This window comes from Rhipicephalus microplus, chromosome 3, assembly GCF_043290135.1.
Source record: "Rhipicephalus microplus isolate Deutch F79 chromosome 3, USDA_Rmic, whole genome shotgun sequence".
In the NCBI taxonomy this organism is placed as follows: Eukaryota; Metazoa; Arthropoda; class Arachnida; order Ixodida; family Ixodidae; genus Rhipicephalus; species Rhipicephalus microplus.
In genome coordinates, this window is record NC_134702.1 from 38,554,421 (window position 1) to 38,568,213 (window position 13,793).

The 13,793-nt window shown below is 48.5% G+C and overlaps 1 protein-coding gene across 3 annotated transcripts in view; it reads right to left on the bottom strand.

Annotated features, from left to right (window-relative positions):
- Positions 1-13,793, bottom strand: part of spen (spen family transcriptional repressor split ends) — a 210,686-nt gene that overhangs the window by 19,228 nt on the left and 177,665 nt on the right. For 2 of the 3 annotated variants that reach the window (XM_075889261.1, XM_075889259.1), the window contains 8 exons: positions 6,883-7,092; positions 5,948-6,352; positions 5,541-5,797; positions 5,013-5,124; positions 4,210-4,447; positions 2,936-3,337; positions 1,232-1,377; positions 187-378 (listed from right to left, as the gene is read on the bottom strand). In XM_075889261.1, the coding sequence (XP_075745376.1) occupies positions 187-378; positions 1,232-1,377; positions 2,936-3,337; positions 4,210-4,447; positions 5,013-5,124; positions 5,541-5,797; positions 5,948-6,352; positions 6,883-7,092 (1,962 nt within the window). The remainder of the gene's footprint in view (positions 1-186; positions 379-1,231; positions 1,378-2,935; positions 3,338-4,209; positions 4,448-5,012; positions 5,125-5,540; positions 5,798-5,947; positions 6,353-6,882; positions 7,093-13,793) is intronic. The other variant, XM_075889260.1, reaches the window with a different exon arrangement.

A 13,793-nucleotide genomic window follows, 5' to 3' on the forward strand; every position in this document is an offset into this window, starting at 1 on the left:
GAATCAAGCAACTTTTTTTTAGCTCCTTGCACTAAAGACGGGCACTGAAACCTCGATAGTTCTTTTGCCAAAGCATGTTCTTCAAATCTTCCTTTCAATACACGCTCGTCATGTGAGATAGAGAGAAGAAGTTTTCTGTTGCCTTTAGCAGCAGACATGCACTTTGCACAGCATAATTATGCTCACCTGTGTCTCCGATCACACAATTCCTCTTGGTAGACAGTGCCATCGTAACGCAGCCCGAATGGTTGGCCCCGGCCTCGACTGTTGTAGGTTCCTCCTCGTTGCAGGCCGCGGCTGGGACCCCGCCCAGCTGTGCGCTGCTGGGCTTCGTAACGACTGTAGCCACGGCCATCAAAGGCTACCCCCCGGCCATCTCTGCAAGAAACACGGCAGGAGGGAGTTCAACTGGCAATCCACAAATAAGGTGGTCAAACACATTAACAACGAGGACAATAAAAAATTGCGAGAGATTATGCAAAACTTGAGCACAGCTGTCTAAGTGCTTACATGCGTACATCTATATGGTAGTACGCTTAAAACTCTATATAACGAACCTAGATATAACGAAAAATCAGTTATAATAAAGTAAATGAAGAAATATAGTTTTATATAATGAATTTTCGTATATAACTTATTTTTCTGTAAGATACAACTTTGCTATAATTAGGTTTAAATGTAGTAACTTCTTTCTGCTTCAGTAGTGCGAACCTATGGACCCTGCTGTTAGTGTCACGAATGCTTCCCCATCAACTGGCACTTCTGGCAAGCGTGGTGGAATTTTTTCCTTAGTATATATTTTTATTTACTTTATCTCCCTTCCCCCCTCCCCCCCCAATTTCGTTACTAAAAGTGGCTATTTCTGTCGTTTCCCATGACGCTGCTGCTTTTATTTCAGTCATGAAATTTTGCCCGAAGGTCCCTTTATACATATGCCACTTGACACAGGGCTTCAGTGTATGGCAAAAATTTTATTGCAGCTTGTCTTTGGCACCATTCACGACAGGCCATCAGCCAGCTAGCTTTCTTTCTGCCTTTAATACTAAAATATCGCCCCCAACTTATGTCTCTTCAGGCAAAAGGAAAAAAAAAAAACACATAACAGAATGTTCTTTAAGTTAGAGAGGCTATTTAGTAATCAATGCCTAAGCCAAAGTTATTTTTTGCACTCTTTCCTTTCTGTTGCTACTCTGAACACAAAAACAAAGGGTGTTGGGATGGAATTACCAACCTTGTAAACCTCTCGTCCCGTATCACGTCAAACTCCTGCCGACGTTCCCTCCTTCCTTCCCAGATCCGATCATTCTGGAGAACTTGGCCAGACATTTCAATCTTGTCGAAGAAAGCAGACTGACACTCACGACTAGCAAAATCAACCTGTGTTAGAACGGCAAAGAAAAGGGTAGGGGGAGGGGAGGTAGCGAGTGCAGAAATTCGTCAAAACTCGGGGACATTTTGAAGGGCGACGCATTTCGCGAACAATTTTCGTCCAGGCAAACAAGCTGTGTAATGCCGACTAATAACGGCTTCCTCTGCAACGAAGCACACAGAATTTGGGCTGGTATTTTGTAGTTATGAGCGGACAGTTTTCAGATATTATTTACTGTTGGTGTTTTACGTCCCGAAACCACAATGTGATTATGGGAGCCATAGTGGTGAAAGGTTCCAGAAATTATGACCCGATGGGGTTCTCTGATGCGCACACATAAATAAATAAGCATGTGGGCCTTGAGCATTTTGCCACAACTGAAATGTGGCTGATGTGGCCGGGATTCGTTCTCGTGATTTTTGGGTCAGCAGCTGAGCACCATAATCACTAGACCGTTGTGTAGTGCGCTAGTCAGAATAATTGACCGCCCACGCTACTTATCGATGAGACCTGTCGGCCACAAGTGGTGGATAACAAGGCCAGCATACCATATTTACTCTAACCTAGGCCCAAAGTTTTTTTCAAATTTCTTTTAATCAAACTCCGGGATTGGCTTAGACGCGAGGATTATGCGAAACGCACCATTTTTCATTGGGAAAAGTGGGGCACAACTAACGCCACCTAGATGGTATTGCAGCCGTTAGTAGCTGAGCCAACACCTGGCTTAAGTACACACGTAATGCCGCCACTTTGATCTTTTTGGCAACACCGGTGAGTGTTGAGGCGAGCCGTCTGTCATTTGGAATCGCGCCTCGAGTGGCTCGTGTGTGGTGTAGGTAAATGGTGTCAAACAGACGGTGTCACTGTAGTGCCGCTTATAAAAGAAAAGTTGTCCTAGCCGCGGAGTCATCGTCCAATGTTTATGTCGAGCAGAACTTTGGGGCAGATGAAAAAAATATGCATCACAGGAGGGGCTGCAGCGTGGCACGACATCCCAGGAACTTGAACTGTGTGCTCTTTCAAGAATAGCGGCATATCCAATGCGCTTGACGGCACCGAGGATTGCGCACGGTCAGCGACGACGGCTCAGAATGAGCGTTGCATCAGCAAGCGCGACATCTTTATGGTGCAAATAAATAGAAGCAGCATGAAAAAAAAAAAAACGACAAAGAAACTGGACAAACGGCTGTATGTTCCTCGAGTTATTTACATCATGACCCAACTGCTTTTCATCTTTATGTTCAATATATGTTTTTTCTTTGTGAGCGCTGTCTTCGCTGTTTCGTTCAGCCTACATTCGAGATAAGTTTTTTTTTCTTTTCCCCGGACTTCGGACTTTTGGCCGGCCCGCTTAGAATAGGGGACAACCTAGATTCGAGTAAATACGGTACGATCAAGGAAAGTGCACATATATAGAAATAGCGGCCCAGAACTTGGCAAAGACGGCGTATCGGCTGTCTCTGCACAGGCTAGCTCATTACAGTGCACTTAGCCCGGTTCAAGGCGACGCTCACAAAACTCAAAAATGTGATCATCATAGCCGGCGATTGGTATGACGGGACCGACCTTAGGATTGCCATCCTGGAACATAGGCACAGTATGTAGGAGACGCACCTGCAGCTTCTTGCCGCCCAGGACCCTGCCACGCATCTCGGCCACGGCGTGCTGCGCGCACTCCAGGCTGTCGAAGTAGACGAGGGCGTGGCCACGCTCTCGGTCAACCACCGCAAAGGAGACGGGACCGTAGCGGCCAAAGGTGCGGCTGAGGAACTTGTCAGAGACCATTTCGGTGACCCCGTCCAGCCAGACGCACATGGTGGGCATGCTCTTGCCAAAGCCCAGCTTGATGCGGTTGGCGCCCAGGTTCTCGCCGTCTAGCTTGCGCATGGCCTTCACCACGCTCGCTATGTCCGCGTACTGGATGAAGGCGTACGACGATGCCGAGCCCTGCTTCTTGATGTCGATTTCCTGCAATGGTTGTGCATGGCAATGCCAGCTCTAAAAGCTCGCACTCAAAAGTCCTCTACTGTACTCACTGATAGTAATGTGAAAAATTTGGGGCTGAGTAATGCTTGCATTTTCATTTTTTGGGACAAATAGTGTGTCATATAAATGTATGTAATTTTGATTCCAGCATTTAAATTAGAAGCAACATTATCTCTAGTGGCCAGATCTGCAGCGACATGAAGCGGTCATCATGAACAGTTGCTCACAGCAGTCCCTCTACTTGAAAAACTGATGTTGCAATTTTGTCTATGGGTACTGTACACCACAGACCTGTTTCATTTTACAGGCTTGGACTAAAAACAAGGGGCAAACAACAACATAAGTGAATATTTACAGGGATCTTAAAGATAAACTACATCAGCCTAGAGTGAAGAACCATTATTTCAAAACTGTTTGTTTTCCTCAAGTTCACGATGAGAGGTTAAACATTAGGCAGGATGGTGCAGAATACTGCTAAATCAATACTTATTTTCGCGAACTGGAACTGTCATGCCTGCTTTGATTGTAAGAGGGTCTTCTTTTGCCGGAGCATAATTTAGGAATAAAGATTCATGATGTTACACAGCTCCAACGAGAAGGGACTGGATGAAAAGAAAACAGGACAGGCACTGACTCGCAACTAAGCTTAATCACATACAATCAGAGAGATCGGCCAGTCTTGTATTCTTTTCATCCAGTCCCTTGCCATGCACGCCATTTAATAGCACGAATCCATACCAACAAGCCCAACTTTCCAACGTATCATTTTCTTCAACTGCCCGGGCTTTTATTTGAAACTAAGCACTCCATAAAAAAATGGGCTTGAGCATCGGCTCTTTGGCACCAGTACTTACAATGATATCACCAAACTGGTCGAAGTGTTTCCTCAGTTCTGTGGTGGTGATGTCCTTCTCGAGGTTGCCAATGAAGAGGGTCCGCGTCGCCTTCGGATGGTATTCGTCCAACTCCGCTTCGAGCGGCCTGAACTCGTTGTCTTCCCCGTCCAGGCCCTCATGCGATGTCACCTCGATTTTGCAGCCAAAGAAGAGCTTGTCCTTGGACACCTCCAGCGCCTTCTCCACGTCCTCGGGCCTGGTGAAAGAATCAAAACACTGGTTACAGTGACTACCCAAAACGCTATTGCTGTGCAATGGAAAGATGCACAGTGATGTTTAGTAGGCTACATGTGCCTTGTTCTAGCACATCACACGTGCACTAAGTGCTTTGTGTGGGATGAGCACTTTTGCATCTCAATGTTATACAGAACTACACCTTTAAATAAGAACAACTGGACAATATTACAGGGCACTGTGCCCTTGAGAGAAACACCAATATCAATGGTTAAAGAGACTGCAATGTGATGAGACCTCATAAAAACAATAAAACTCAAGAATAAAGCTTGTTGATATAGCACCCGGATGTGATGAAGCTATGTAATTTCATGACACAATTTTCACACCACACTCAGATTTTCCTCTTACGAGCTTGAATTAGAGTGGTTCGTCTCTAGGTGCTATTGTTTAAACACTCCTGAGACCACATTAGATTTGGGCTTTTTTTTTCAGCACTGATCCTCACTATGCATACACCGTACTCCATAGCTCAACTTGCACACATACAATGCCACTGGCAATGGTGATCTTGAAACTGTACTCACTTTTTGAAGCAGACCACAGCGTACCGCTCGGTACCCTGCCCAATGACCTTGACGACGGTGACCTTGCCATGTTTCTTGTACTCATGGAAGAGGCCGTCTTTTAAGCTTGTGTCTGAAATGTAACGAACAAAACAGTGAGAAATGCATGTGCTGATAGAAAGACATTGTAGCTTTGGTAGAGCTTGTCACTTAAGGAGCGGACGCTGCTTTGACATTGTGTGAAGAAATGAACGCATTGGTGTGGAAACACTCAAGGCCTCAACATCATCAGTGCACTATCACTAGAATATTTGTGTTTGAATCAAATCTTGGACAGCCCATGGAAGCTGCCGAAGAAGGTGCGTATTTTTCAGCCTCCAACCGTTCGGACCTCACCAGGTCTACATACCATGTGCCACGTTAAAAGGAAAGTAGTTTTTTTCAAGTTAACTAGAAGAGTTTAATTTGCTAACATAACAAACTGACATTCCTGTAACAACCCCACGTGTGGTCTAGTAAGCAAGAAATGACCAGAAAACGGAAACTAACCAGTGGACCTGACCGGTAGGTTCCGAACACAGATGCCGAGTGGCCGCTTGTCCTCCCTGTCGCCCATACTGCTCCCGTCAAGGGAGTTGTTGTTGTTGTTTTGCAAGCAGTTACTACTGCTTCCATTGTTGGCGTTGGTGCTACTGCTGTTTGGTGTGGAGATGGTTGACTGCAAAAATGAACTCGATGATGGTGCTGCCGTCACAGCGCTCGCTGGCCGCTCGCTGCGTGACGCCTTGGTGCTGCTCGAATGGTGTCTAAAACAAAACCACAAAGAAAGGACAAAAATATATTTATACGTATAATTCAAACACAAAAGATGATTCCTACTGGCAAGCACTCATAGAAAGAAATGCGCAAGCTTAAGAGCTCGAAGTTGAGAGATTACGCAGGTCCTGCCAACTTACGGGGGTGACTTGCTAGGTGAAAGAGAGCGACTACTGTCGCTAGAACTGGAGCGAATCTTTGAAGATGACGATCCTAGGCGGCTGCCGCTTGAACTTCGGGAGCTGGAGCGCGACCGTGACTCGGACCTCGAGACGTGCTTATTGTGACACCGCTGCTGCGTCTGTGACTGTGACTGCAGCTGCGGCTGCTGCGGGGGAGAGGTGACCGTCGAACTGACCGCCGAGCCTCTTCGTGAGACCAGCCCGCTACGCGCCGCCGACGGTGAACCGCTGTCCTTGTCATCAGAGTAGGGTTCGGCCGCCGGACTCAAGCCGTAGCCGCCTGATGCGTCGAAGTGGCTCGATTGCGGCAGTGGTGCTGGCTGCCGCGCTGACACGCCATGAGTACGGAAGTGGCTTCCACTTCTGGAAAGACAAAATAGAATGCTTATAATTATAAGGCAATCTACAACCTTTTGTTAAACTACAGAAGTTTGCATGACAACAAAAGCAATCCAATTCTTTTCCAAGCCCTATTATTAGAAAAACTACTTTTCATAGTAAGTAGGTTCTATTCAATCTAGCTAGCTCCTATTTAGAAACTGTAAACACTGACTAGGTTCCCAGTGAAAACTAACGTCTTTTTTTCATTTCCTGCATCAAACAGAACCATCACCCGTGCATAGAAGTATGTTGATAGATGCAGTAACGGCTAACAAGGTAGCATTGCAATAAAACTTGCACTTGTTTACATGTTGCATACACATCAAAACTTTAACGTGTAAAAGAGATTGTGAATGAGGACAGCAAAATGAAAACACACGAAGGTTGCCAAAGACGCAAGCTCTTCACATGCGCAAGCTCTTCACAATTTTTGCAGTTTATGTAGCATCTTATTAACCATTTTACTTGGAATATCCCTGTTATGTTGAGAATGGATATGTCCCAGCACTCACCCGTACTGTCCAGGTAAGATCGAAGAAGCCTGGCACCTGTCCGTCCCGTCCTGGTAGGCAGAAGCATTGGAGGCCGCCGAGCGTGCGTATCGATCTCTCGAACGGCCCCGGCTTTGGTAGCCGTCCTCGTCGTGGTAGCCCGTTGTTCGCCGCACGTACGGATCCCGATCCCCCGTACGATCATAGTAATAACCCCGTTCATCACCAAACCTGGATTCAAAAGATGGTAGAACGGTTTCCTTGATACGTGTGCCCATGCACTGAAATTCTCGTAAATGCACACGAGTACGTATGTCAGTTGGTCAGATAAAAATGGCCTGTGACGCTTCTTCGACAGCTCGAAAAAAGCAGGATGGCCTGTTTTTAATGACAAACTTTGGCAATGCCCGCAAAGTGCACCTTATGTCGGCAACAAAAGCGATAGCTACCAAGTATAGGTGCAATCTCACCAAAAAAGCCATGGGTCCCCTTGAAGTACAGCTGACTGACAGTGAATTTTTTCAACAGAAACCACTTGCACACTTCCCTCACAATGGCACTTAAACAAATCATGGGTGTCATAACGAGGGATGAACTAAACTCAACTCTCCACAACAATGAAAAAAAGAAAAAAGAGGACCATAATGGCTTCTCTGGTCATAGGTTTCTATTTGGGTCATTGGTGATGGATAGTCTTCAGCACTAATGGTCTACACACTTATTGGGGATATGTGCTTCGAGATGTACGTGCCCTGCACACAATGTGGAAGCTGTGTTAATGAACGACCTCAATAGCAGTTTAATAAAGTGAGCCTTAGGTGGTAGCCACTGTTTCAACAGCATACAGAAAGACAAAACTGCTGTAGTCAGCTACAGTTGACCAATTTTTTCGGGGGAGGGGGCCCCTTTTTGAAATATTCATTTTTCACTGTGTATGCCATGGCAAAAAAAAAAAAATCCGGGAGGGGGGTGGGGGTGTAAGTAAGGGCTTGGTGTGCCACCCAATGGCTACGCCACTGCTCTCTGGTTTGAATTTCCAAGTTTCGTAGTGCTCTACATTCTAAATTACAACTTCACATGGGATGCACATATATTACAAATCACTTCCCACCAGGGCTCAGCAACTGAGCACAGCATCATCAGAATGGAGCGGCACTATTGAAGCATCCAGAGGTGTGAAAGCACCACTACTAGCGACTGTGACTGCATTATTCACCAAGTTATTCTATTTTTCGTAAAGTTGATGTCGCCTCCATCACACACACACAAAAACACGAATGGAGAGGTGAAGAGAAATGGCAACGATGCACATTTTCCCACACACAGTTTGACACGTAACGCCATACTTGAAGCACAGTGCATCAGACAGTGCATTATGCGCTGGAAACCAGCTGAACACAACTTGCGCAAAGACACTTAAGAACCTCGCAAACAAATATGACCGATGGTGACACATTTCCTGTTGCCACAGCAGCATCAGCACGAAACATGTCTTTTTTTTCTTTTTTTTACTGTCCTTCCGGCATCATGCTGCCACAAAAGGGGGAGATTGCGGGTATGGCCGTGTGTCAGCATATCCGCACCACGTTAATAATGAATCGGCGCGCAGCATACACAAATGCCCTGCACGCTATTTCTGCTTAACACAATGCGGGCGTAATATTACTGTTCGTGTTTTGCTTGTGTCGCCTACCGTATCGAGAGAGAAAAACTGCGCGGTAGCGGCGAAGGCAATTACTGCCACACAGTGGCGTTGTGTCGTCGGGCTCGGCGGATTCGCGCGCTAGGCACGCGCAGCGCGGCGATTACGTGGCGGCGGCACCCGCCTACTCTGCCTTGGCGACGTAGGGGGTGGGGATATTCGATCGGGGACTCCACCCTACGGTGAAAAAGGGATGGGTAGGCGACGGCGCGGGCTGTTTACGATAGGTTGCCGGGCGACGGACTCCTGCATGGCGCGTCCTTGGTCGATGCAGCCCAGGCGCGGTCGGCGAAGCCGAAGGTCCCCCCTTCCCATTCAGACGATGCAGCCTGCCGTCGTTGCAGACGACGCGGCACAGTCGGGGACGCGTGTTCGATTTCAGGGTTACTTCGCAAACACCACGGCCGCCTCGGCAGTTACATGGAGTGCAACGCGATCTCCGCGCAGCGCACATAGGCTATCTACTAGCGCGAATATAAACCGAGAAGGGCTCCTCAACGGAAGTACAGGCGCGCGACAATATGGGCCAGCCTTGTTCAGGTTCTCATTACGCGAACACCATACGCACTTGTGTTGCGCAATCGACCTCGTCGATCATCACTTCATTGCATTCTATTTTCGGGCCAACGTGAAAAGAACGCCAAGAGGGGCTGCACAGCGGAATTGCAGATTAGGGCAAAGTGCGAGGCCTTTATACGGGAACACAACGGCCGGCTTTCATCATAGAGCACAAACAGCAGCCTCCTCTCGCGTTGTGCGCCGCACTTTTCCTCGTCTGTCGTCCTTGCTTGCATTCTGGGTCCTCTGACGTAGCAGCACTGACGACTTGCAGGCGCGCTGGGTGAGACGCAGTTGGGATCAAGGGTACAGCGTACTCGGGGGTGGGGGGGGGGGTGGGGGGGACACGCAGTTCTGATCAGAGTCGTGCCAGAACGCGTCGGGAAAATTGCCGCCCTTCCAGGAACGTGTGAAGTACCGAATCAGTCGCGCTCGAAGTGACGACACATCGAGACCCGAAGCTGCGAACGACAGGCGATGAGGGGCGCGATGAAATAAAGGCTGCGCCTTGTGAAAATCCCCAATTTGTTTAATTCTGTTGTCGTTTTATGTATGTGCGCTCCAGTGCGATGGCCGTCGCGAAAAAAAACAAGTTCCCTTTCACGCAGCTTTATTTCGCAGTGTCACGCCAGACACTGAACACAGACAGGCCTCCAGACGACGGCCGCGCGGCGGTTGCCAGGGCGTCGTGAAGACGAGCTGCAGGCCACCGTCCCAGCTCGCTTTGACGTCCATGCCTTGCGGTCTCGCGTGTTTTTGATGGCCGCGCCGCCGTCAGGGCCAGATGCGTGTTCAACGAACGCGGCCAGACGACGAGCTTTAGCAGAAAATGAACAAGAAAGAGACGCTGAAACAGACCTCACACGCGGAGAGCGTGGCACGGCCTCTCTCCGAGAGATTTACGCACGCGGTCAAGAGGACTCCATTTAATTGGGAATTTTCCGGAGAGGACAGCGAGATATCGAATTGTATTGAGAGTGTGACGTCACATTCCCCAACGACCGCATATGAAAGCACCAGATAGGTAAAAAGGAGCTTACGCGACAGCGTTAGAGAAACCTCAGTTATCGACAGTGCTCGGAATAGTCCAATTGGAGCAGCCAGATGGAGAGGAGTCTTCGAACCACTAGAAATTGTTCAGTTTTGCACGCGTGAGTGTGTTTGTGTGTGCACAAACGCTTTCACGAACATACATCATAAGGGGCACTTGAATTAGCGTCGTCTAATTCTCTTGTAACATGCACCAACTAGCCCAACAAAAAATTTTTACACCTGGCCCCCCTCGAAATACATTTCTGGATATGCCCCTGGCATATGAATAATCTAAGTGCACATGAATAACCTAACTATATGTACAGTAGGCTTTGCTATAGACTTCAGCGGTGCAGTTATCGTTCCACAAGTTTGTGCCTGGTTTATGCCATATAGCTATTCCCTTTTTTTATTTCTTATAATTAGCTCGCTGCGCATTTCAGGCAGTTGACCTCGAATCAGGAATAAAATCAAAACGAAAATCCCATCGGCATGAGCCAATGACTCTTGCACGACCGCTACCTCGGATGCAGGCTATCAAATGGCGGCATCAAACGCGCCCCGCTGCCGGTGCAACGGCGGAAAAGACGGAGGGGGACGTCACGCGAAAACGCGGTCACCCCATCTCAAGGGCGCACGAACGACGCCGCCACGGAAGTGCGAAGGCGCCCAGCCTAGCCGATGCACAAGCCGGCCTGCCAGGACTTGGCGCGCGCAGCAGTAGCGGCGGGGCTCGTATAAATCAACCCCCCCCCCCCCCCCCCCCCCACACACACACAACGCCTGGACGCTGTAGCGACACGTGTCGTTTACACTTGCGAAGCGAAATTGCGAAGCATTACTTCTCGCCCCGAGGTGCGTTTTCCTCCGTTATTGAAAAGGGAGTCACGGACGGAGAGAGAGAGAGGGTGGATGGATTAAGGTCTCAAGAGGTGGGACAGGCGGGAGGCACAGACAGACTGTGCTACCTTCGAATCGCGCTTCGCAACGTTCCAGCTATAGCGTATGTCGGCAACGTACGCATATCGCCCGGCAAACAAGCGAGCAGAATAAAAGCGCTTTGAAAGACCTGCTGCTGCCTGCAGGCCGACGCTGCCTTAATTTGCCACGCTAAAGATACGTGGAATGTTCGCTTTACGCCTACAAGTTGATGGTCAATTCAGCCCAGAGATCGACGCGGCGGTGACGTTTACCACCCGTTATGATCATGTGCAGCGGACGTACCATACTTCATAACACATTTCCCAGAATATTACGTTATCGGTCAACGAACGGAAAAAAGAACTGCGAACGCTGTGCAAGAACAAACACAGAAATTAGGGCAACTTTGCATATCCCGGTAAAAGTGAACAATAATAGGCGCAACTGTCTTTAGTTTCAATTGAATTTTGTGTCTCGGATTTGCCGCATAGCTTCGAAATACTAAACAGCCCACCCAGTTCATCCTAGTCTATCTATATTACCACCCACAAGTGATTTTCATTTCGAGATATCAATGCGTTCTCTGCTTCACCGGGCTACTTGTTTCGAACAGCCATCTTTGGTTGCGGGTCTATAGCACAATGATAGCGTAATCGCTGAAAACCCCGGTAAGAGAGAAGTAACGCTACAGACTCGTACTTCTGGGAATGGCTATCCAAACGACCATCCAATACCGACCCCGGTAGAAGAGCCTTGGCTCGACGCTCCAGCTAACAAAGAGGAGGCAACGCAGCGCCCTCGGATACGCATTTAGTGTCCGAAGACACCTCGAAATAACTGGCGTCCTTTTGGGTGTACTGGAAAATCGAAGGTCTCTTTTTCGGTCTGTCGTATACCGGACGTGGCTAGGACTGCCCCTGCACAGGCATTGATTCCGGCCAATGAGCAAAGTCGGGTGCACTTTCGGGCAGTTCGGGTCGACAAATCGAACACCATAACAACGCCTCGACCTTGTTAGTCCCATGTATACGGTTTCCGACACACACGCACGCGTACTTGCAACACCGGAGAAATATGCCACAACATGGGTCTGCTGCCGTTGGGTATTGGTTAGGATCCTGCCAGTTGTTGCGAAGTTTGTTACACACGATCCATTTATGAACTGTCCACTCACTCATAGGCTTAGCGAAATACATGCGATGCAGCAAGTCTACGAGCGCAATCGCTCCGAGTCGTTACGTTCATTGCACAATGTGTCGAGTGTACAACAATCGTTTTGCAATGTCGCAAGGCCGTGCTCGAGCAGCAACGATTAGGTTAATGCACGCTTCCTCCATCAGTTTAATGCAAACTGCCCCCGTAGCCTATACGCTATATCGCAACCACCAGACGCGCACCTCACTCCACACAGCTGCAGAGTGCTCCTGTACGGGGAAACGCGCGTAGCAGGCCTCGGTCGACGAACCTATACCGCCAAATAGCGAGTCCTGCTGTCGCTATACCACCGTCGGCTTTCGCAGGACTGCAAAACAGAACGAAGACGCGGGAAGAACAGACAGAGCTAACCCGTGTCTTTGATTTTACGTATCCGTTTTGCATAAAACCAAACCAACAGGCTCAGCCCCATACCCTATCAAATACTGTACCACTTGACGTTGTGGCCGTATGCACAAAGCAATAGTAGCGATAGAGAATATATGGATTGAACCTGAAGCCTCCCTGTACGACTCATACACCTTGCGAATACGGCGCTACAGCCAAGTGGGAAAAGGGATTTTCCAAAGCGTCTCACACATGTAGACCGTGTTAAGTACATGTAGCTTAGAACGTACGAAAGCAAAGCAATTACCACAAACGTGGGGGGGGGGGGGGGGGCAACATGCGAATAGTGTGCATGCGCTCATAGCCACTAAACTGGAAGGTCGGTGCGGCCGTTGCACATGTCCCTGAAGCGCTCCCCGGCAAAACAGTTGTTAAGTGCGCTTTTCAAGTCGTCGTGCCTCGTGGAAGCGGTGGTGGCCCTACAAACAGCGCACGCATACAACACTCGCGCCGCAAGCTAGCAAACCCTCGAAGGTCATTTCGACCGCGAAGGGCTTCCAAGTGAGCCACCGTCGTTAATTCGCGCTTGCGTCGCGGGCGGTAAGCTTCGTCGGTAAAACACTTGGGACCAGGCAAGGACCCACCTGCACGCCATTTACGGGGGCAAAAACACCTCCGCGCGACAGCGATTATTGTTTTGCGCGCAGAAAAGGGAAAGGAACGCGCGCGCCAGGATATGTATATGCAAATCAGGCCACCGCACAAAATAACGATGCGCGAAAGAGAGATACAACATGGCAGCTTGCACGCGACGATTGCGTGCGCCCATTTAGGGTAATTTAAGCTAATCGCTCAACCTGCTATATGCACTCAAGCAGTTGACTCTCTCACTGGGACGAACGAGGCCACTCGGATAGCGAAGCGACGACGCAAATAAAAAAAGACAGTCGAAGAAAAAGATGTAATACGAGGTGTGGTGCTGTTCGTGAAGGACGTAATTTAATACATCTCCTTGGGTGTCGCTACTTCAACAGTGCAAAGGCTGAATTCACAAAACTTCTTTTTTTTTTTTGTAAGCACGTTGTCCCTATTGGTCACCAATAATGATATGTTTCGCATCGTGATTGGCTAATATATTTTCTGAAAAATTTTACCGTACAGGACATTTCTGTAAATA